Genomic DNA, 21,318 nt, shown 5'->3' with positions numbered 1-21,318 from the left:
GTCCGGTGCGAATAGTGGGATGGTCGGCTATTCTCAACAGGATAGTCTTGCCGGCATGGACGTGTGTGCCGACGGGGTTGCTGTCGCAGTTGAGCCGGATGGTGAGGCTGGCGCCGAGCAGGGATTTGAGCAGGTCGCGGATTCAGAGGGCCTGTTTGATCGTCTCGTCCACCGCCATCATCTCCGCATCGAACACCAACAGTGGATGGCCACAATTGGGTATGTACATAAATGGGAATGTGAAATAGCATTTGACATTGTTTGATGTTAGTCCTGGATAGTTGACATTTTTTTTTCTCGAGGCAACTTATGGATTTGCATAGAGATGCTGTTTTAAGGAGCTCAGGTTGGCTTTTGCAGTCCACCATCTTCAACAAGGTATTCTGAGCAAAGCAGGAGGAGCTATGTTGATTTTAGTGCATCAAAAATTAGGAAAGATCCACAGCTTTCAGATTATCAAAAAATATTGATGGGTTCAGGGCAGGTTGCAGAGCTATAGCAACATGTGTGGGGCATGGTGGTTTTGGGCATTGCTCTCAGTCCTAAATCACCGATACCGCATAAGTCCCTCCGGTGGAGGCGCTTCGCGCCTCCACCTTCGGACTTAGTTAAGTTTGCTGTATTTTGTATTCTGTGTGTGTTCTGGAGTTCGATGGGGCTCTGGGGGCAACGGGGCGTTGTGGGGCGAGCCAGGGCGTTTTATGGTGGAGGCCAGAGCTCTCGAGTCCTCGACAAGCACGGCCAAGCCCGCACATCACCACTCTCCCAGCGCGAGATTCACTCTACCGATCGCACCTATTGTTCATCATTGTATTGTGTTTCCGAAGCAGAACACCCATGTCGACACCTTTTCAACTACAACGGCGGTTGCACGATTTAAGGTCTGGCCCGTCAGATTGACAGGGGGTGGAAGCCATCGTCAAATGGCCCCCCGGCTGTCAAATGGCGACCACATCCACTTTCTACAACCGCAAACATCCAACTGGGACTCCAGTCAAAGTGATGATCCCCTTGAGCACCCTACTAACTTAACACAAGTCCCCCCTGGTGGGAGGCTCTCTGTGGCTGCTCAAGAACTTGTTGCTTGCCGGGACTGGTTGGATCGTTTAATAACTCGTTGCCGAAGTCAGGACTCGTCACTGCATGCCGGGACCTTTCACGGCTGCCCAGGATCGTTGGATCTCGTCGTCTCTCGCAGGGATATCACTCCATTGTCGATCGACGCTCTTCCACGCCGATCAACTTTCTACGGACCTGTTCAAGCTTTATGTATGACCCTCGGTGGCCTCCAGGCTCCAGCGACCTTCGATGGCCTCCAACGACCATTGTTGGCCTCCAGCGACCCCCGGTAGCCTCTACCGACCCTCGGTGGCCCTCAGCGACCGTCATAGCTTTGATCATTCGTCCCCTGCCTCAATTGACCGTCTAGAGACCCCAGCGCAAGTTAAGATCCGGCGGGTACCCGGCGCTGGGACCGGATTTGCCGGGTTCGGATGTCGGACAAGGTTTGCCCGAGCCCAATGCGCCGGGTGGCATCCTTAATTTGGACGCATCATAAATATACGTGTTATACTGCACAAATAATCAAATAAAAAACAAACCGTTCAGAATGTGGCACCCAGATGTCTTTGAAAGAAAAGTGAACAGCTGATCACCTCAATATTTCCATCAGATTCGAGAAATTTTGCTAACTTCAGTGCCATATCAAACCAAGTCAAGACTCAAGCGTTTTTTCTGTCTCGCAGGTATGAAGCCCTTTGCGCTGTGGCTCCCGGCAGGCGACGTATGCTAAACTCGCGACGGACAGGTCAGACCAAGTCGAGACTCGAGTGTTCTTGCCCGCTACTGTCGAGCAAGCGGCGCAGGTAATTAAACCGCCGAGCAACCGGCCTCGGCTCGCACCATAGGTGGAGCACATCACGGGACCCGCTATCCCGCTATCAGGCGGATGTGCTTTGGGCCGGCTTCGCGTTCACCAAAAGTGTGACGACGCTGCCTGGGGCGTCGCTGCCCTCGCCCGGCTCAGGAGCCGTAACAAGTAGATGCTAGCGGAAACATAAGCTACACTGAGCAGGATTTCGATAGAAGCTAGGGTAAGGATAAATCATAAGGCGACGATCTCGTTAAACGGTAAGGTTTTTCTCCGTCACGTAGAGCCTTTGCTGACTTTGGCACAGCTTAAATGTACCGTAGCCTTTCCATAATTATGAGCATGGAGGATTGCTTATGTGGGACGAAGGGAATATGGGCTATCTACTACCCCCTGAGTCTCTCCAATACATCATCTCAGGTAGAACCAAAGAAGACTGAGGGGATGCACCAATGTCGGCCACTCAGCCTAGATTCGTTTGCCAGCTCCTTCCTCTCCTCAGTCAAGAAATTCGAGGTACATGAAGGTTCAAAAGGCCACCTTCCCAATCCATTCTTTCCCTGCAACACCCGACGACTCCCACCAATTCTTTACTACTAACATCCAACCTTTACAAAACTTGCTTGGCGATATCATGTATACTTCAAACCTTTCAGTTTCATCAGAAAATGGCCGTGGTCAGCCATTTTCATCGTCTTCAATTTCCAAAAAAAAATGTGTAACTTTGTTCTAACCGGAGTCATTCTTCATCCCCCTCTCTGCTTGAGATTTGCCAGGCAACGGTGAAGAAATCATTGGCGAGATCATTCCAGAGAATTCCAGACAGATATTTGCCGCAGCGGGTAAGTAGACGTCCCTCTCTCAAGGTTGTTGTTACTGTGCTCTCATTCTTGTCGTTCCTAATTGACGTGTTATAAACTGAACATAGGAAACGCGAGGCCGGTCGACCTTCCCGACCATGAGAATGAATTTCTTAAGCGGATGATGAGGGAGAGCTTAGAAGAGATGCTGACCGTGCCGGGATACATGCAACTCGCGAAGGCTCGATCACTCAATATGAGCCCGAATTTGGCGGCAGCCTTTGAGCCGAACTCAAGAGGCGTGAACTTCAGCTCGCCGATGTTACCCGGGACGGCTGAAGAACTAGAAGGGCTTCCGACTCCCAGTGAAGACTTCAAGCGGCTGATGACGGAGAAGCTTGAATACGCCATGACTTTTCCCGAGGTGATGCACTTTGCGAAGGCCCAGGCACAACATAGCCCCTCCCCGGCGAGTCCTCCGACTCCGAGTGCAGTGGAGAATGAACATGGCTCTTACCATCCTCCAAGCCATCCCGTTCTTCGTAGCCCATTCAAACACCAGGACAAGCCGGTTCGCGAGCAAGAGGTTTACAACTACGTGCAAGCCCAGGACCATCGCCCACCCCAGCCACTTTTCCACCCAGGAACTCGATCCCACCCATCCCAAGAACCAGATGAAATCTACCCAATGGGCCTCAACCCCGACTCATGGGAAACATTTGAAGCCAATCGATATGAGCTAAACAATAAGCCAGTTGGCGACCTTCACGGTTACACCTACATGCAACCCCTGAACCATCGCCCATCCCATCCGATCGTCCATCCAGGAACTGACTCCTACTACCCACCTTCAAGCGAATGCAATATCTGCGCAATGAACCTCATCGCCGACCGAGGTGAAGGAGTTGAAGCCAATCAATATGAGCAAAGAAATACGCACGGCCCCCAAGATTTTGCAGATCCAACAATCGATGCCAGGTTCCGTCACTTGTCTGATACTCCGAATCCCAGCCTAAATTTTGCCGGAATGGCTGAATACGAATATTGAAGAGTCTCTCGCGTAGTCTCATGATCAATCAGATCCCCCAGAAAAAAATGTTTGTGCTGTTGCTTTATACGAGTCTCACCAATTGTCATCGTGTTTTTTTATTGCATACTTTTGCAGGAGGCTTAACCTTATCCGTTCAATTGATAAAACACGCATTCACGGACTTATGTTTTGGAATGGACTATTTTCTTACATTATTGCTATTGTAGTTATCTTGAATGAAAAGTGAAATGATATCTTCACTTAATGATGGTAGAGAGCTATTTGCAAGCGTGTTGTACATCAGTTTTTTTTTAAAAAATATTTGGTGGTTGGGAGTGAGCCTCTCCAACCGCGGTGAAGGATCCGCTGACTTCTCGAAGATAGTTCATTTGGAGAGGATGGAATGCAAGTTACTTGCAGTTGTAGTTGTTTCGTGACCAAGTTTTCTCGGAGCAGGAACAGCCAGTCAAATCTTGAGGTCGGCGGGGCACATTCAGAGGGCTCGGGAAGGCGGCGAGGGGACGTAGGAGATAGGAGACTTGAGGAATTTGGGAAGTGATAGTCTGGACAAGAGTAGCAAGATATCGCGTACCCGGTGCCAGGGGCGCAGCCGGAAGAGAGACGTGAAGATGGAGCTCAAGCCTGCAGGGAGGGTTCGGAAGACTGGGTTTGCTTCGGATTGAAGGATGGTGACAGGACGACGAGCGACATGTAGGATTTGTCGGTTTCGTAATGGAAGCGGTGCTGGATGTTACCCTCGGGACAGATCATAATGGCCGATTGATCTCGTTCGGGCTGGTCTCTCTGCTTTCGCGAATCGTCCGACCCGAACAGACCGGACAAGAAACGAGCCCTGCGGCTTCTTCTTTCGTCAGGTTCAGAGTATCTTCGGGAGTCTCGTTCGATCGGTCCAGGAGGGCCCCGTAGATGCCGACTGCTATTGGGAAATGTCGCTGGAATCTTTGTCGCTTGGGTTAGAATGTATAGAGCGCAAGCATATCTTGGTAAGAGCACCAATTAAACAGTCGGGTTTCGAAATGTAAACAATCTACATACGTTGCCCGATGGTGTCAGGAGGTCGCCGAACTTGGCCTCCAGCCATACCTGCGTTCCAACCGGTAGATTACCAGCCTCGCACTGCTTCCAGAGCTGAATATAAGACCTGAGAAGCGGAATCGAGAAGGCGGTGTGTGGCGCAAAGGGGCTGGCTCCTATGTACCCGCGGGCAAGCAAATGGAGGTTATCGGAAGCGCAACAACAGAAGCGTATCTGCTCTCTCCGCCGGCCTACATGGAAACAAATAAGTTGGGGGCCGAAGTGGAAAAATGCAGACAAGAATAGGGCCCTACTTACTGTCGAGGTCGATCAAATTCACGCGACGATCTTTGACTTTGGACCGGTCACATTTACAAAAATCGTTTGAGAAATTTTGGAAGCGATTGGGCGATGACCAGTTATTAGTTTTGGCCTGAAGCGCCAAATAAGCCGCATGAAGGGCAGAGATCAACTTGTCCGCGCGTCTTTGTTTCTCCTGTTTGGCGACTTGCTTATGATGGACCTTGATTGAATCGAGCCATTCGCGGAACTTGAGGTCAGCGAGGATTAAGGTTCCGATCCGGTGCCCCGGAGCCGGATATCACCCATCCCGCACCCTGACCCTGGTCTTATCCGGAATCCGGCCGGATTTTCCCGGATCTGAAAGCAAGGGGCATTTCCCAAAAAAAGTACCAATTTGATCGGGTATGCCGGGGATTCCCCGGTAGGGTGCCCGATTCATGCGGGTTTAACGGGTATTCCCCGAGAAAAGACCTTATTTTCGGGTGGGTTTACCCGCATAAATCTCGCTTTTGGAGCGCTGTTCACTATCCGACCGGATTCCGGATCCCTTGAGCTCAATCCCGAACCCTGATCTGGCGTGCGGGGTTTCCGGATTTCTCCGGATCTGCGGGGTCCGGATCGGAACCTTAGCGAGGATGCGCTCGCCGTTCTTGACCCGTTCGGCCTCCCGGTCTCTCGCTTCTTGGACCCGTTTCTCCGCCGCCGTCATCCGTCTGGCCCTGGGTCGCCGGAAACCATTGATGGATTGTATGATCGTCTGACATCCTGTGCCAAAGCGAGATCGTCTGTGTCAAACTCAGGTCAGAAACAAGCGAACAAAAAAAAAAAAAAAATATATATATATATATATATATATATATAAACGGTTGTAAAATTCTATGTAAATTCTTTCGTTACAAACTACTTGTCACACAGATCTCTCTTAAGAATCTACAATTGTACGGATCCTATGATGAGTTACTTTACAGTTGTCATAACCACATATCAGAAACGGTTTATTTAAAATCTCTCTTTATAATTATTCACTTTTGTTATAAATACACCGAAAGATTACGCTGTTTTTCCTTTTCTCAAGAGACTTATTTTGTTATTATTGTTTACCTACTCAAAATCCTTTTCAAAGTTATAAAATCGAAAGTTTTAGTTCTGTCCACAAAGCCATAAAGTTTGGCGTGTTCCTTACATTATAAGTCTCTCACAAAAATTCACACTCCAAAGTGTAAAAATCACAGACATATCACTTGTGTGACATGCACCTTTCTGCGTTGTGTCCGTTCATTTGTGTCCGCTCATAGTTCAATCTTGATTCTCAGCTTTCTCCTTATTCCTTCTCGACTTCCTCTTGACTCCAACCCTCTATCAACCCTATCAACCTCAACAACCTTAACTCACAACACTCTCAACCTTCAATCACACCCTCGATCTCATTCTTTCTTCTTCTTTCTTTCTCCTCTTTACTCAAACTCCTTCCACTCTTGTCTGGTGAGATTTCACTTCAACACTATACTCGACTCTTGGTTCTTCACTGATGTTATCCTCTTTCAGTTCTGTCCCTATCTTGTTCTTTCCATTCACCCTATTCTATCCATCCTCAACAACTGCCTTTCATATGTCTCTGTTGATCACAATGTTGGTTCCTCTCTTATTTCCTCATTATTGTTTATTCTTCTAACTTGTCTCTCTTCCAAGTGTGTCGGCTTCAATTAGGTAATAAATCTGAAATCAAAATTCTTTTACAAAGTAACGGAGTATAAACAAAGCAAGTATTGCGCATAGTTCATAACTTAGTGTTTTTAGTACAAAGTCGAGATATATAGTGCAGAGTATACAGATTTAGTTCAGCCTTTTCGTCCAGCCTTTCGTAATCAGTTTCAAAATTCCGTCCTACTCTCTCGCAAATCTCCCCGAGGAGGAGTCTGATCAGTCCGGATCCTCCACGCCTCGGTCAACGAATAGCTCTCAACCGTGGTTTTCTCCAAATCTTTCCCCCACACGTCAATATCTTCCCACGACCCCCTCCCCCCTCCGTCAATCCCATACCCCTTTGCCAGAACAAACGGACTCAGGTTCTCACACTTCCGAATTCAATCGACAAATCCCACCCCATTTTTCTGCACCCCCGCAGACATCTCTCCGACGCGCGTCGCTTCACCTCTGGCGAGAATTGGCCGGCATCAACCAAACAACCAGCCGCTCAGTCGTTCTCGAATTCTTCATTCTCAGATCAGATCTCATGCGCAGGAACTTTCCGCAGAGACCGACCTTTTTGGTGTTTGCCTACGCTCTTACATTGATTCTGTTTCTTCTTGCAATCCTACAGTCCCTTCGCAGAACATCTCTTCCCCTCCGAGTGCGCAGTCTTCGTCTGACCCGATGGATCTCAACGGACAAACTCCCCCTGCTCAAGAACAGACTCCCGCGGATACCTCTTCGATGGAGGCTCAATCGCAGCGGTTGGACAAGTTGGATCAACAAGTGGGCCGTGTGGCGTCGGGCTTGGAGCAGCTTATCTCCATCATGAAGGATACCAACCTTTGTCAATATCCACCTCCACCTCCGGTTCAATTCGACCCAATTTCCACAGCTTTTGCGGATACCCCGAATTTCGCCCGCTTTGCGTTTGTTCCAAACGCGGAGGCTCCGGTACCACAGCTACAGCCGGGCAAGACCTTCCAATCGGCAGGCGGGAATCCTCAACAGGGCAGGCCAATGCCCTTTCCTTCGAACAATCAATTGGTGGAAACTGTGGAAGGACAGGGACCGGGACGAGTTTATCTGGAGCCCCCGAAAATTGCGGATCTTTGGTTTTCGGGAGAGCCCAGACATTTGGCTTGTTTCTTGCAGCTGATTCGTGATTTCCTTTACCCCCGGGAGGCGTTTTTCTCTTCTCAAGCAAGGATGATCGTTTGGATTTCTCGGCATTTTGGTTACAAACCATCGGATACAACCCGCGAGCCCAGTCCGGCGGAGAATTGGTACAATTCTCTTATCTCGACCAATGCAAGAGCTCAGAACGTGTCGGATCCCTACGCCGACTTGGATCGACTTCCCTTTCTCCATCCGATGTTACAGACCGTCAGATCTTTTGAGAAGGGGCTGGTGGCATTGTTTGGAGACAAGTTTGCGGCGGATACGGCAAAACGGGCGTTGGAAGATTGTGTTCAGGGAAATCAAACGGTCGCGGAGTACAACGCTCACTACCAGTCTCTGTGCCATTTGGTGGTTGATTCGGAGCGAGCAATGATTGACAAGTATGTGGAAGGACTGAATGATGATATTGTTGATCAAGCAATGTCGGAGGCATGGTTAACCACACCAAATTTGGCCACCAAGATGAGTTTAGCTCCTAGTGCGGCGGTGCAGTTGGAGAATTTGGCGCGAAGAAAACAGAAGAAAAAGGGGAAACATTCTCAAACTTCATCCTACCCAATTCATCATCCGCCTACTCACTTCTATCAACACCCAAACACCTCAACCCCGGTTTGATCTCCGGATGCCATGGACATCGATGCAGCGTCAACCTTTAGAGCTCCCAGGACCCCGGAACAGAAATTCGAGGCTTTATTTTGAACGGTCTGCATGGCGCAGCGAGTGTGCTTTCGGTCTTCAACGTACCAGCCCTCCCGATCACATTGACGCCTACAATTGTCCCAACATGGGGGTTTTGGGTGCCGCTTGCAAGAAATTTGTGGAGCAATATCAGAACGCCGTTCCACAACATGTAGCGGAGATATCATTTGGAATTCGACCCCCGGGCGAGAGCTGCACCAGACGTCTCCCGCTCTACCCTGAAGGACCTCCGAGCCCGCCACAGATCCCTCAACATCCTAGCTGGAACTGGGCCGAAACAGTCATCCCGGCTCACGGCAACGACAATCCAGCTCCTCCAGCAAACACGACAAGGTCAAGCAACCCAATCGGCTTCGATGAACCCGAGGATGAGAGCGAAGTCATCCCGGTGGCAACGGTTTGGGTACGATTGGATGTTTCGAAGGCAGGGTGGATCCTGATCCCGGTCTCTTTTCGAACTTTGGCAAACAAATTGGTCATAGCGTCGGTTTTGGTGGATACGGGGTCGATGGCGAACTTCATCAGCGACCGTTTCATTCAAGAAAATAGGCTTCCCTCTCAAAAACGCAAGACGGCGATTCAGTGTGTAGGGTTTGACGGACAACCAGGCGTGGGCGGCACGGTCACTCACAATTGGGCTGGGAAGATAACTCTTTCAGCGATCGACGACAGGCCAGTTCAGTTCAATAGCACTTTTGGCATCACTCGGCTCGGTTCAGTCGACGCCATTTTCAGTCTGCCATGGTTGGACCGACAGTCGTGGAGCGCTTCAGGGAGTGTGGAGCACGGACATCGCTTCACTTTAGGGTTGACTCAGGTCTTCGTCATAGATTCTTTGGATCTTGAGGAGGGACTTGAAGGTAATGTCGATTTTCTTAACAGTATCGCTTCCATAACAGACTCTCAGTTCCATCTTCCACCTGAATTTCTACAATATGCTGACGTTTTTTGACCGCAGGATAATTGTACTCTCCCACCGCATCGAGACATGGATATCTCCATCAATCTGCGTGAAGGAGCGGTTCCCCCTTTCGGTGGACTGCACAATTTATCCGTTGTAGAGTTAGAACAATTGAAAGAATATGTTGATGAAAATTTGAATAAAGGTTTTATCCGAGTCTCTTCTTCCAGCGCTGCTGCGCCCATCTTCTTTGTGAGAGTTCCTGGTAAGAAACCCCGTCCTTGTGTGGATTATTGCGGTTTGAATTCAATGAAAATCAGAGACAGTTATCCCATCCCAATTTTGGGGCAATTGCTGAACCAATTGCAGGGGTGTAAGTACTTCACAAAAATTGATTTGAAAGCCGCATTTAATCTACTAAGGGTAAAAGAAGGGGATGAGTGGAAGACAGCATTTCGGACACCTTGGGGTCTGTATGATTATTTAGTCATGCCCTTTGGGTTGGCGAATGCGCCGGCATGTTTTCAATGTTTTATTCAACATGTTCTTCGGGAATTTATTCATGTGATTTGTTTCGTTTACATTGATGATATTCTGATATTTTCCAAGACCAGGTCGGATCATACAGTTCATGTACAGAAAGTGCTGTCTCGCCTTCAGGATAACCATCTTTTTGCTTCTCCTGAGAAATGTTCTTTCTATGTTGACAAGGTTTCATTCTTAGGTTTTGACATTTCTCCGATTGGAATAAAGATGGATCCAGCAAAATTGGACACAGTGATGCAATGGCCTTACCCGGAGTCTATTTGTCATTTAAGAAATTTTTTAGGATTTACTAATTTCTATCGTCGATTTATCCATAGATTCTCAGAGGTCTCCGCGCCGCTCACGGAGTTGACAAAAACAGGGGTAGAGGTGACAACAGGACTGGAGGAGGACGAGTGTTGCAAGGCTTTCTCTTATCTCAAAACTTGTTTTACGAAGGCACCGTTGCTAATGCACTTTGATTTTGCAAAGCGGAGAGTTCTTTTCGTGGACAGTTCAAAATATGCAATTTCTGGGGTTTTGTGCCAACCTGATAAGGATGGTCATCTTCACCCAGTATCATTTCTTTCAAGAAAACTGACTCCACGGGAAGCTCTTTGGCAGGTACACAATCAGGAGTTATATGCAGTGGTTTTGGCTTTTGTGGAATGGAGGGCTTGGTTGATCGACACTACGGAGCCAGTAGTGGTTATGTCCAATCATGCAAATTTATGTTATTTCTTGACTAACCAAAATTTGTCTGATAGACAAGCGCGATGGGCATCCGCTCTGTCATCATATCATTTCACGATCAAGCATGTTCCTGGAAAACAAAATCCTGCAGACCCAGCCACTAGGAGACCGGATTTCATCAATGATGACGGAAAGGAAGAGTTGTCTCGTGCAGTATTTCAAAAAACTCAAGACACTTTGACATTAATTGACTCAGAAGGTTCAGCTGATCAGGAGGTTTTGGTTATTGAGCATTCCAAAACAGATGATAAGGATGACATTCCCGCCGAGGAACAACTTTGGGTTGATCACATGTTTTGCCAACCAACTAAGCGTGCCTTGGATCTCTTGAAAGGAGCTTATCAAAGGGAACCACCGGCGGAAGATGCAGGAGACAAAGAATCACTTATGAAATTTGATCAGGGGTTTTGGTGGTTAAAAGATCGAATATTTGTTCCTTTATCTCTCCGACCAACGATACTAAGAGAATTTCATGATGATATTTCAGCAGGACATTTGGGATCTTTAAAAACCTTGCAGAATATTACCCAAACGTTCAATTGGCCGGGTTTACGAGCAGATGTGATACAATATACGAAATCTTGCCTGTCATGTCAGAAAGCAAAACACTCGACTCAACATCCTACAGGGTTAATGGTCGCGTTGGGTATTCCGAAGCGACCTTGGAGTGTTATAGGCATTGATTTCGTGGTGAAACTTCTGACCTCAATGTCGTTTGATTCTATCTTGGTTATAGTGGACCATTTTACAAAGGGGGCTCATTTTATTCCAGCTAAAGAATCATGGACGGCGGAGGATTTTGCTTACATATTCTTGGATCGGTTCGTTAGGTACCATGGACTACCGGACAAAATTGTATCAGATAGGGGTGCGATTTTTGTGTCTCGCTTTTGGAAGGAAGTTCAACGCCTCTTGAAAATTCGACCGGCGCCGTCAACGGCTTGGCATCCGCGAACGGATGGGCAGACAGAGAGAACGAATCAAACATTGGAAACCTTCATCAGGCATTTTGTCTCTGATCAACAGGATGATTGGGTGCAATTGCTCCCTATGGCAGAATTAGTTTTCAATACTTCTATCTCAGCTTCAACAGGCTATTCGCCATTCTTCGCTCAATATTCCTTTCACCCTCGAGTCAATTTAATAATGAGCGGTTCTTCAGTTCTAGCAGCAGATGAATTAGTGGAAAAGCTGACCGATGTACAATTTTCGCTGCAGGAATTCATGAGACAAGCAAAGGAAGTGCAGAAGGAATACTTTGATAAGCTTTGTCGTGAAAGTCCAGGGTTCAAAGAAGGAGATTGGGTATGGCTTCTGCGAAAGAACATAGCAATGAAAAGACCATTGGGAAAGTTGGATTTCAAGAAATTGGGACCGTTTAAAATTGCTAAGTCTATCGGTCGTGAAGCATATCGTCTTTCCCTTCCTCCAGAATTAAAGAGAATTCACCCAGCTTTTCATTCATCACTATTAGCTCCTTATGTAAATCCGCGATCGTTCCCAGGAAGAAAAGGACCTCCAGCACCTCGATTGCATAACGCTTTGCCAGACCAGTTTTTTGATGAGAACGAAGTAGAGGCTATTATAGGCTATCGACAATCAGAGTCGCGAATTCATGAATATTTGGTGATTTGGCGGGACGGATCAACGGCGGACAACTCCTGGATTCGGGCGGGACACTTCTCAGAAACCATGCTCCCCTATCTCAAAAAATTTCATAACGAATTTGGCATAAAACCCATCAGACTTTCTTCAAACAGTGGAGTACGGATTCAACAATAGGGTACATGGCAGATCATTTTGTCAAACTCAGGTCAGAAACAAGCGAACAAAAAAAAAAAAAAAAAAAATATATATATATATATATATAAACGGTTGTAAAATTCTATGTAAATTCTTTCGTTACAAACTACTTGTCACACAGATCTCTCTTAAGAATCTACAATTGTACGGATCCTATGATGAGTTACTTTACAGTTGTTGTAACCACATATCAGAAACGGTTTATTTAAAATCTCTCTTTATAATTATTCACTTTTGTTATAAATACGCCGAAAGATTACGCTGTTTTTCCTTTTCTCAAGAGACTTATTTTGTTATTATTGTTTACCTACTCAAAATCCTTTTCAAAGTTATAAAATCAAAAGTTTTAGTTCTGTCCACAAAGCCATAAAGTTTGGCGTGTTCCTTACAGTCTGCTCATGTTTTTAGATGCTCGTAATATTCAGATTCAGGCCGAATGGTCGCGAGGGCTTTTGATCGGGTTCTGGGAGAGGACAGGAACGCGCCACGGTTGGACGCGTGCCAACAGCCGAACGCGTCGGCCGTTGCGCGCGGCGCTTCCCCTTTGAGCCAAAGTCGGCCCGGCGCGGCCCTACACCCGGGGAGTCAATCCACGGGGAAATCACGCGGAATCCACGAGGACTCCACGTGGTAGCCGCGCGCGAGGTCGGACCAGCGGCTGCTGGTCCACACGTTCACGTGACCTCCACCAAGTGGATCACGGGGGCACCTCGTGATGGCCCCGAGGATTCCACAGATACTTACAGATGTGTACCCGTGGAATCCACGTGGCCACGTAGGCGGGGCTGAAAAATTTAGCGGGAGGAGCCCGACAAAAATTGTCATTGTTGGGACTCGAACACACACCAAGCACAAGGGGCCAGGGTGAGAGGGAGTGCTACACAACGCAGCCATTTCACATTCCCATACCAAGCTTTTATACACTATATAAACCCCCCAAACGATGGTTTGCGATCGGGTTTGCGATAGGTTTTTTTCTTAAGTTTTTTTTTTCAAGTTTTTTTTTCCTCTCTTCAAAATTGAGTTTTGTCGGACTTTCAAAACCTCAGGACCAGCCTGAGGTGGTCTTGGCTGGAAGTAAAAAAAAAAAAAAATGCCGTGGAACCGACGTGAGCAACGAGCTGACGTGGTCTCCACGCGTGCCAGGAAGGCACATCGTGGAACCGACGGGGAAAAGTGTGAAGCCCATTGGTTCCACGTGGAAAAATAGCGTTTCGTGGAACCAACGAGCTTACCAAGGGGTTACCAAGCCGATCCTTGTCGGCTCCACGGATTACCCTCCTCTCGTTGGTTCCACAAACGGGCGGGGCAGGAAGTACCCCCGCCGTGTAGTTGAACTTAACAGAAGTCTGCTGCCGCGGGGGGAGCCAGAGAAGCATGGCTGCACTGCCAGCATAATTGGCTGGGATAAATTCATCCCAGACTAACTGGGATGCACTCAACCAATTTAAAATGGGTTGATCTCATCCAATGAAATATAAACCCAAGGGGGGTACCTTGGATTTATATTTCATCAGTTAAGATCAACCAAGTTTAAATTGGTTGAGTTCATCTCAGTTTAACTGGGATAACCTCAACCCAGCCAATTATACTGGCAGTGCTGGTTGGTTTGCATAACACCAAAAGAAAGACAAGAAGAAGGCCTTTATGGCCTTGAAAAGGAATTCAGTCAATACAAGGAAGGAAGCGGCTACAGGAGGAGGTAAAAAAAAAAAAAAACTGGTTTTTGGTCCGGATCCAAAAACTCACCACACAGGCATCCACTACACGTCAGTTGCGTGGCGCCGGCAAAGCGCCAAAAGTTTGGTCGTCAATTTGACGGACCTCCCCCAGCCATTGCCAACCATTCGCAAGCCAGTCTCCCGTCAACCGTCAAGTGGACCGCCAAACTGGCGGCACCCTTGCCAATGTGCAATTGGACAAGCGGCTGGCAAAAGTAAAGGTGGCTCGACCCCAGCGGCAATTTGCCGTCAAACCCGAGCCCCCCTACAAAATCAAACAGGGTTGTTTGCCCACTGTTCAACCACCAAAATCCCTTGTTCTCAGATCGCTCTTGGCACACACCCTCCGGAGACATGCTCAAATGGATTTTACGGCCACCTGGGCACTTTTTTTTGGTTTTTATTGCAGTTTACAGTGGTGTTTTTTGGTTGTTTTTCTTATCTAATTGTTTGATTCTGCTTTTATGGCTGGCTAGAGAAGAGGCAAGGGGAGAGAGGAAGAGAAGAGACAATGTGAGAGAGGAAGAGAAATTAACGTCCATGATCCCAAGTTTGACAATCCGGCTCTGGCCTACAAAACCGCCAGACTATGCTTGATCGATACACTTGGATGTGGGCTCGAGGTTCTTCGCTTTCCAACTTGCTCGAAACTGCTTGGCCCGGTTGTTGAGGGTACGGTACTACCAAATGGCACACAAGTTCCTGGGATGGCATTTGTCTTGGATCCGATCCGGGGGGCATTCAATGTTGGGACAATGATCCAATGGCTGGACTATAACAACTGCTTCCTTGCGGCCGAATGGGGCCATCTGTCCGACAACCTGGGCTCGATCCTAAGTTTATGCGCCAGCTCCTTCTATTGATTTCCGGCGAAGATGGGTCTGCAGGTTTTGTGGTGGTTGGCCAATGATTTCAACTGTGGAGCATTCAAAGAATGCCTCACACCTGGCGAAGCTGCCAGGAAGTTTGTGGCCAGGGTATAGTCAAACAGCAGCCAAGGGCGCAGATTGTCAAGTGGATTGTCAAATTAACCAATCCTCAATGGTCAAGCCAATGGTTGATATTGAACCTGATGATGTTGAGGCAGAACATCAGCACAATGCGTTGAACGCAGGAACTCACCTGCATGACATTGAAATGGAGCCCATTGTTGTCAATTATCAGGAAGATTGGTCAAGTGCAAGTGAGAGCGGCAGCCAGCACGGTCATCTGAACATGCAAGAGGTCAGAGGATGTGGGTTGGTGAGGGTGGGGGAGATGGAGGGTGGTGGTGATCCAATGAGCGGACTTAGTAAAAATGAGGCGGGTGGATGGGTGAGGGCCAAGGGTGACGTGTCCCTCTGGGCGGACTTTTTCTTGGCCTAGAGATAGTCATTCGGTACCCGCGGCGGGTACCCCCTTGCACCCGGCTTGCACCCGCGCAGCGGTGCCGGGTGCGGTACTAGGTACCGGGTTTTGGCCGGAAAGTGGTGCGGTACCCGGGTACCGCCTACAAGTACCTCCCACCCCCCGGGGGATTGAGAGCCTGGACTTGGTAGATTCAGCTTGGCGAAGGCCTTCCAGCAAGCTGGGAGGATTCCTCTCGGCGTATCCAGCTCGCCAAGGGGACTCCTCCCGTGAAGCTGGATACATATATTGTATCCAGCTCGCGGACGCCAAAGAACCTCTTGATGAGATGGAGGAGTCCCCTTGCCAAGCGGGATACATATGTATCCAGTTCGCCGGAAGGAATCTTCCAAGGGAGCTGGATGTGTCCAGCTCGCCGTGAGACCTCCCTAGCCGAGCTGGATATTGTGTATCCATCTTGGTGAGGGATGAGCCATCTCAGCAAGCTGGATACATATTATGTATCCAGCTTGGCGAGGGATGTCCACCGGGTGAGCTGGACGCACATATACAGCTCGCTGGGTGGACTTGCCTCTTTGACCGGAGCCATTCCTCCGGTCAAAGAGGTGTACATGCCTCCAATTGGATGGATCAATTCCTCCGGTTAGAGGTGTGTATTCCTCCTCAACCGGAGGGATTCCTCCGGTCAAAGAGGAGAGCCAGTGCTTGCCGGGAGGAGTCCCTCCCGGCGAACAGTGGCCTGTTTGCCCTCCAGCTTGTTGCAAAGGACGGCAACAAACTGGATGGAGCAACCAGGACAGCAGGACGCTGCCACACCAAAAAATATCACGGGTGGTACCCGCAGTACCTGCCAGCGGTACCCGTGGTACCTCCCAGGCGGTGCCGGGTGCGGTACTAGGTACCTGAAATTGGCCAAAAAGCGGTGCGGTACCCGGGTACCGCTTGGTACCCGGGTCCCAAATGACTATCTATATCTTGGCCCCCTCTGCCCTTTTTTTGGGTTAGCCTGGAGGCCGGCATCTTGCCACTGTTCCCACCAGCTGTTGTCAGGTCAAGCGGGTGCATCAGCAAACCGACCCCAGGCAAGTTATGTTAAACTTGCCTGAAGTCAAGTGCCAGCGGGTACGCTGTTAATTCACCCGTCATTTTGACGGTTGACGGGAGACCCACTAGTGAGCGGCCAATCTCACCGGCCAGTTGTCTCTGACGGCATTTTTGACGGCCAAAACCTTAATCCGCGCAACTGCCGTGTAAGCGCACATGACTTTCCGCCCGGGAGGACACAGGCTGCGCGGCGTGGTGTCCGCCTGCGCTGCGGTGTGGATCAGCTCTCACGCCGTTCACCCGCATGGGCTACTGAGTCTGACACGGCTAGGCTGTATAGGCTCAACCCTTTCTTGGAAGGGGAGCCCGTGTCTCACTGTGTGCCTAGCCGCGTGTGGGTCAAAGGAACAATTGGTCTCTCACTGGGAAGTGCCAAGAAATATTCCCAAGCAGAAACCGAAACTGATAGTCCAGGGAGTGGGGGAACAGGCACTAAACCCTTACTCCTTGGACGGTGTCTTGACAGGTGGGTGGGTGGGCGGTGCAAAAAAGATAAGTGTTTTGCGGGGAAAGCAGCATGACAAAGGCAAACTGAGGCAGAGCAGGGAAAGATTCATACCGTCTCACTTGCTTTGTCGGCCTCTTTATGAGGCTCTCTGCTTTCCCAGGAAATGGACACCTAGGCACTGTGTGCCTACAGTTGCGGTAGGCATCCGTTGGGTCGAACTTTTGGCTGGTCCCAATTGGGGGGCCCGGGATTTTTCAAAAAAACATAGGGGCCCTGCGGGGAGGGAGACCAGTGGTTGGAGTCAGCTGGACGTCCGCCATGGGTGAGAAAAATGAGAGAAAGTAAAGATCAGCTTGACCTCATTTCCTGGTTAATTATTTTGTGGCAAAAACTATCTTATCTTTTCACTTTTATCAAGACCCATTAAGCAGCTTTGAGGCTTGAAGCTATGTTATGTTCACAGATGTGTGAATTAAACATGAGATTATGGCTTTACAAAGCTCCATAAGCCCCTAAAATAAGTATAAGTCCATATATATGGCCTTATAGTATGTACATATGCCCAGGTCCCAATGGCAGAGATCAAAAAAAGTGAAACTTTTTTTTGGCTGAGGCAATCAGCAAGCCCACATAGATTTAGAATCTACAACATCCAAAGACCCCAAAAATGTGGTCAATTTGAGTTTTGGGCCTCCTATGTTACACTCTCAGGTTTGCCCCACACCTGGCTGTCAACTTTTGCCCACGGGTTGGTACTGACAGATGACTACCGCAACTGTAGCTGATATAGACCTTGCCGCTTGGCTAGCGCTGGTCTCATGGTGTCATAGTTGCTCTGGGACATTCCCAGACCAATAAATCTATCTGCAGGCTCAACGCTAGTCAATCCTGTCTCCGAATAGCCTGCTTCTAGTTGGAACTCAAAGCTCTGACTCAGGTAGCTCTGGGCCTGTCCCTGTGACTGCATGGAAACTGGGGCCCTATGAGCTGTAGGGATGGAATTCAAGTACTTGTGGCGGGTACCTAGCACCCGCCGGCGGGTACTCATTTTGGGGGCGGGTACCCTTGCTGCGGGTGCCAATTTTTCTCATTATTTTTGTTGATACCCTGGTATATCCGTGGGTACCCGCCTGTAGCCTTCCTGGTGGGGGAGGGAGGGGGGGTCACGGGGGGTCGGGGATGACATATCCCCCATACAAGTCATTGTATATCTAGATATCCAGACTCATGAAAGCCCTCAATGCGTCGCCGTCCGCACAAGAAAGCCCAAACCGCCACTCCTCTCCCCAGTTCTGCCGGATCCCCCACTCCAGATGATCCAGAAAAACTTGGAGTTACACAGGATTCCATCAACAAGGATGGAAGTGGAAGCCAGCTCCTGAAGCCAATGAGCAATCAAGAAGAATTAAGTAAGCCCTCAACCCGTTTTTTCCGCTTCCCTCTTCCACCCTGCTGACTTTGTTAAACTATAAAGTCCGAGCCCCAAAAATTGCCAAGACAGCCCAAATTTCCAGTTACAGATCTTACCACGTCCCACAGCTTTCCCAACTGCTTGATAAGAACGGTGGCAGAATGATTGCGTATCCGTGTAAGATGTGAGTATTCATTTATTCTGCCCGCTTCATCCTCCAATTAGCTCACAAGGTCTTGGTTTGTCATAACAGGTGTAGAACCAAAATCAATTGGCTGATGACCAACTCTTTGTGTAGCAATATCCTGAAACACGCAGCGGTCTGCTAAAAGCAACAGAGCCAGGGTGATGGCAGCTGCAGTCTTGCATCACTAGGCATATCAGGAACGGGCGAGATTGACTCGCCTGAGGTGAGTTTAATTTATTACTGCTTGATCCTCCCCTGGCAATGATTACCTATTGACCTGCCCCTCAATAGGTCACCCAATTGTGTGCAATTTGGTGTGCCAAGTCTGCACAACCTTTCTATGTATTTTAAGACCCCAGCTTGAAGAGCATCTTACATCTGACAGTCCTCAAAAACTTACCTCACCGTCATTTGATCTCAAAGGCCATTCATCAACTATACACCGCGGTTCAGGAAAATGTGAAATCAGATTTGAAGGTTAAACATCCCATCTCACTTTCATTTAATCGGTAATTCTAGTTTTGAGCTCATTTTTTTAAAACCTCCAGAGCCACACTGGAGCACTGTATCTTGGCGTAGACGCTTGGCAATCTCCCAACGGATTTGACATTCTCGGGGTAGTGGTATACTAGGGGTGTTCAAAGTTGACTGCATAAAATTATAACACCATAAATTCATAAAATTTTAATCCAAGTTTCAATAAACAAGTGTTTTACAGAAACCTGGAGCATGGCTTCCCCCTTGGTATTTGGGGGGGTCACTTCCGTAAAAGTGAGACCCCCAAGACTGGCGCGAATCCCGCTAACCTGTCTTAAACCCCCTATTCCCATTGAGCCCCCATTGTAAATAAACCCCGACGGCATAAAGAAGCCAAGACCGGGGCTTGCTTCTTTTCCCCTTGGCCGCTTCGACCCCTCTTTTATATTCCACCCAGCCCAAAATTTTCCCCCCCCAACGAGCACACACCGTTTCAGCTCGCCCATACTTCCCCCCTCACGAAACGCCTCCAGCTCCGTCCATATCCTAAAACCTTTCCCCCCGTACATTTTTTGCCCATCACGAAACACTTCAAGCTCCGCCCATACCCCTAACGGTCGACACTCGCCACCGCAAGGGCACCTCATCCGGATTACTTGAAACACCAAATCGCAATATATCACGATACTGGACCCTGATGAATCGTTGTCCCCATAGTGGTCGCTTGCTGGTTGTCTCACCCTCCCTCCCACCAGTTAGTACAGATCCTGTTCTTTTTCCAATTTCACCCTTTAACGGTATTCCGACAATACTGAACCTTCATTGACCTTACAGTGTGTTTGAACTCCATAATTTTCCGACACGATACGCAACAAGTTCACCCCACACCTCACAACGGTTAAACCCCGCACTGGGAGCACACTCAGCTAGACCCCATGAAACGCAAACTGCATCTACATCTTCACACTCAACCCTGACGACTCGTCGTCATTGCCAGGCTCCCTTTTTCGCAAATCCTATGACAACCCGTCGTCTTAACTGCCTGTTGTTCACGCCACGGTTCGTCCATCAGTCAATACAGCGGGTCTACCCTTCGCATCGAACCTTCCACTATTCCCCTCGAATTATCTTCCAAGACTGTCAGACCCTTATCACCAACGATTATCTGCTACCCCGCGACTCTCGCTCTGTTTTCATGCGGTCGTCTACCTTTGCCTTGCCCCCTAGCATCGCCACATGAAGCCAAGTTCGTTTTCCAATTTATTTATTCTTCTTGTTAGACCCTTACCGCCACCTCAAACCTTTACCCTTGCTACTCCACTTCAATTCTTCTTGCCGGTGTTGACGTTTACATTGATACCAGTTCTCCCGGGAGAGAAACATAGTCTCACCAGTTCGAAAATCTCTCACTTATTTAAAGACCTCCAACCACCTCATCCGTCTCATCATCCACATCGCCCAACAACCCCAACATAGACTCAACCCAATCACTCATCCTTTCATTTAACCTCGTCTAGCATGTCGGTTGCCAGACCTTCCAATCATCCGAGCGTTCTTTCTGGACACTTCGAGGCCACAGCTGATGTGAGCTTCTAGTTTGTCCTCTTCAAGGACGCAAGCTGTTGATTCCATTTCCTCTTTTAGTCTGAAATCGATGTAGTGCGCGGCAACCAGTACGGTTTGGTAACCACTGGGACCTTTTTCCAATGTGCTGGTGTCGCAGGCGACAAAGAAATTGATTTCGAAGTGAAACTCATGACTAATACCGCAATCACTAACACCTTGGAAGAAGGAGTCCTTTATTCTTTGACGGGAGTACGAATGATCGCCCTCAACGACGGCAGTACTCCTACCATCACCTATACTCAAGAATCAATCATGCGGATCGGTAAAGCATCAGACCTTGGCCTCAATTTCAGCAACCGGACCGGCGTTGTCGGCTTAGGTGTCATCATTGAGAGAAACGAGATTCCCAGCCCTCATGCGGGGGAAGACAATCAGCTTGAGGTCATTCTTTCGCACAATGACTGGGA

General features: G+C 48.6%; 3 protein-coding genes across 3 annotated transcripts; 2 read left to right on the top strand and 1 right to left on the bottom strand.

Moving 5' to 3' along the window:
- Window positions 1–2,390: 2,390 nt before the first annotated feature.
- Window positions 2,391–3,718, top strand: PtA15_11A279 (uncharacterized protein; the record flags this gene model as incomplete). Its single annotated transcript, XM_053161170.1, has 3 exons — window positions 2,391–2,547; window positions 2,647–2,712; window positions 2,799–3,718. 3 exons carry the CDS (start codon window positions 2,391–2,393, stop codon window positions 3,716–3,718), a joined length of 1,143 nt encoding a protein of 380 aa, XP_053025144.1.
- A 749-nt stretch (window positions 3,719–4,467) lies between these two features.
- On the bottom strand, window positions 4,468–5,747 carry PtA15_11A278 (uncharacterized protein; the record flags this gene model as incomplete). The annotated part of the gene is made up of 4 exons (XM_053161169.1): window positions 4,468–4,668; window positions 4,757–4,986; window positions 5,054–5,285; window positions 5,694–5,747. The coding sequence occupies 4 exons, from the start codon at window positions 5,745–5,747 to the stop codon at window positions 4,468–4,470; spliced, it is 717 nt and encodes a 238-aa protein (XP_053025143.1).
- A 12,703-nt stretch (window positions 5,748–18,450) lies between these two features.
- Window positions 18,451–20,525, top strand: PtA15_11A277 (uncharacterized protein; the record flags this gene model as incomplete). The annotated part of the gene is made up of 3 exons (XM_053161168.1): window positions 18,451–18,619; window positions 20,003–20,039; window positions 20,120–20,525. The coding sequence occupies 3 exons, from the start codon at window positions 18,451–18,453 to the stop codon at window positions 20,523–20,525; spliced, it is 612 nt and encodes a 203-aa protein (XP_053025142.1).
- Between the last annotated feature and the right edge of the window lie 793 nt (window positions 20,526–21,318).

Source organism: Puccinia triticina, chromosome 11A (genome assembly GCF_026914185.1).
Source record: "Puccinia triticina chromosome 11A, complete sequence".
In the NCBI taxonomy this organism is placed as follows: domain Eukaryota; kingdom Fungi; phylum Basidiomycota; class Pucciniomycetes; order Pucciniales; family Pucciniaceae; genus Puccinia; species Puccinia triticina.
Note: the sequence above shows the minus strand (reverse complement) of the source record. Positions and strands in the feature narration are given on the sequence as shown.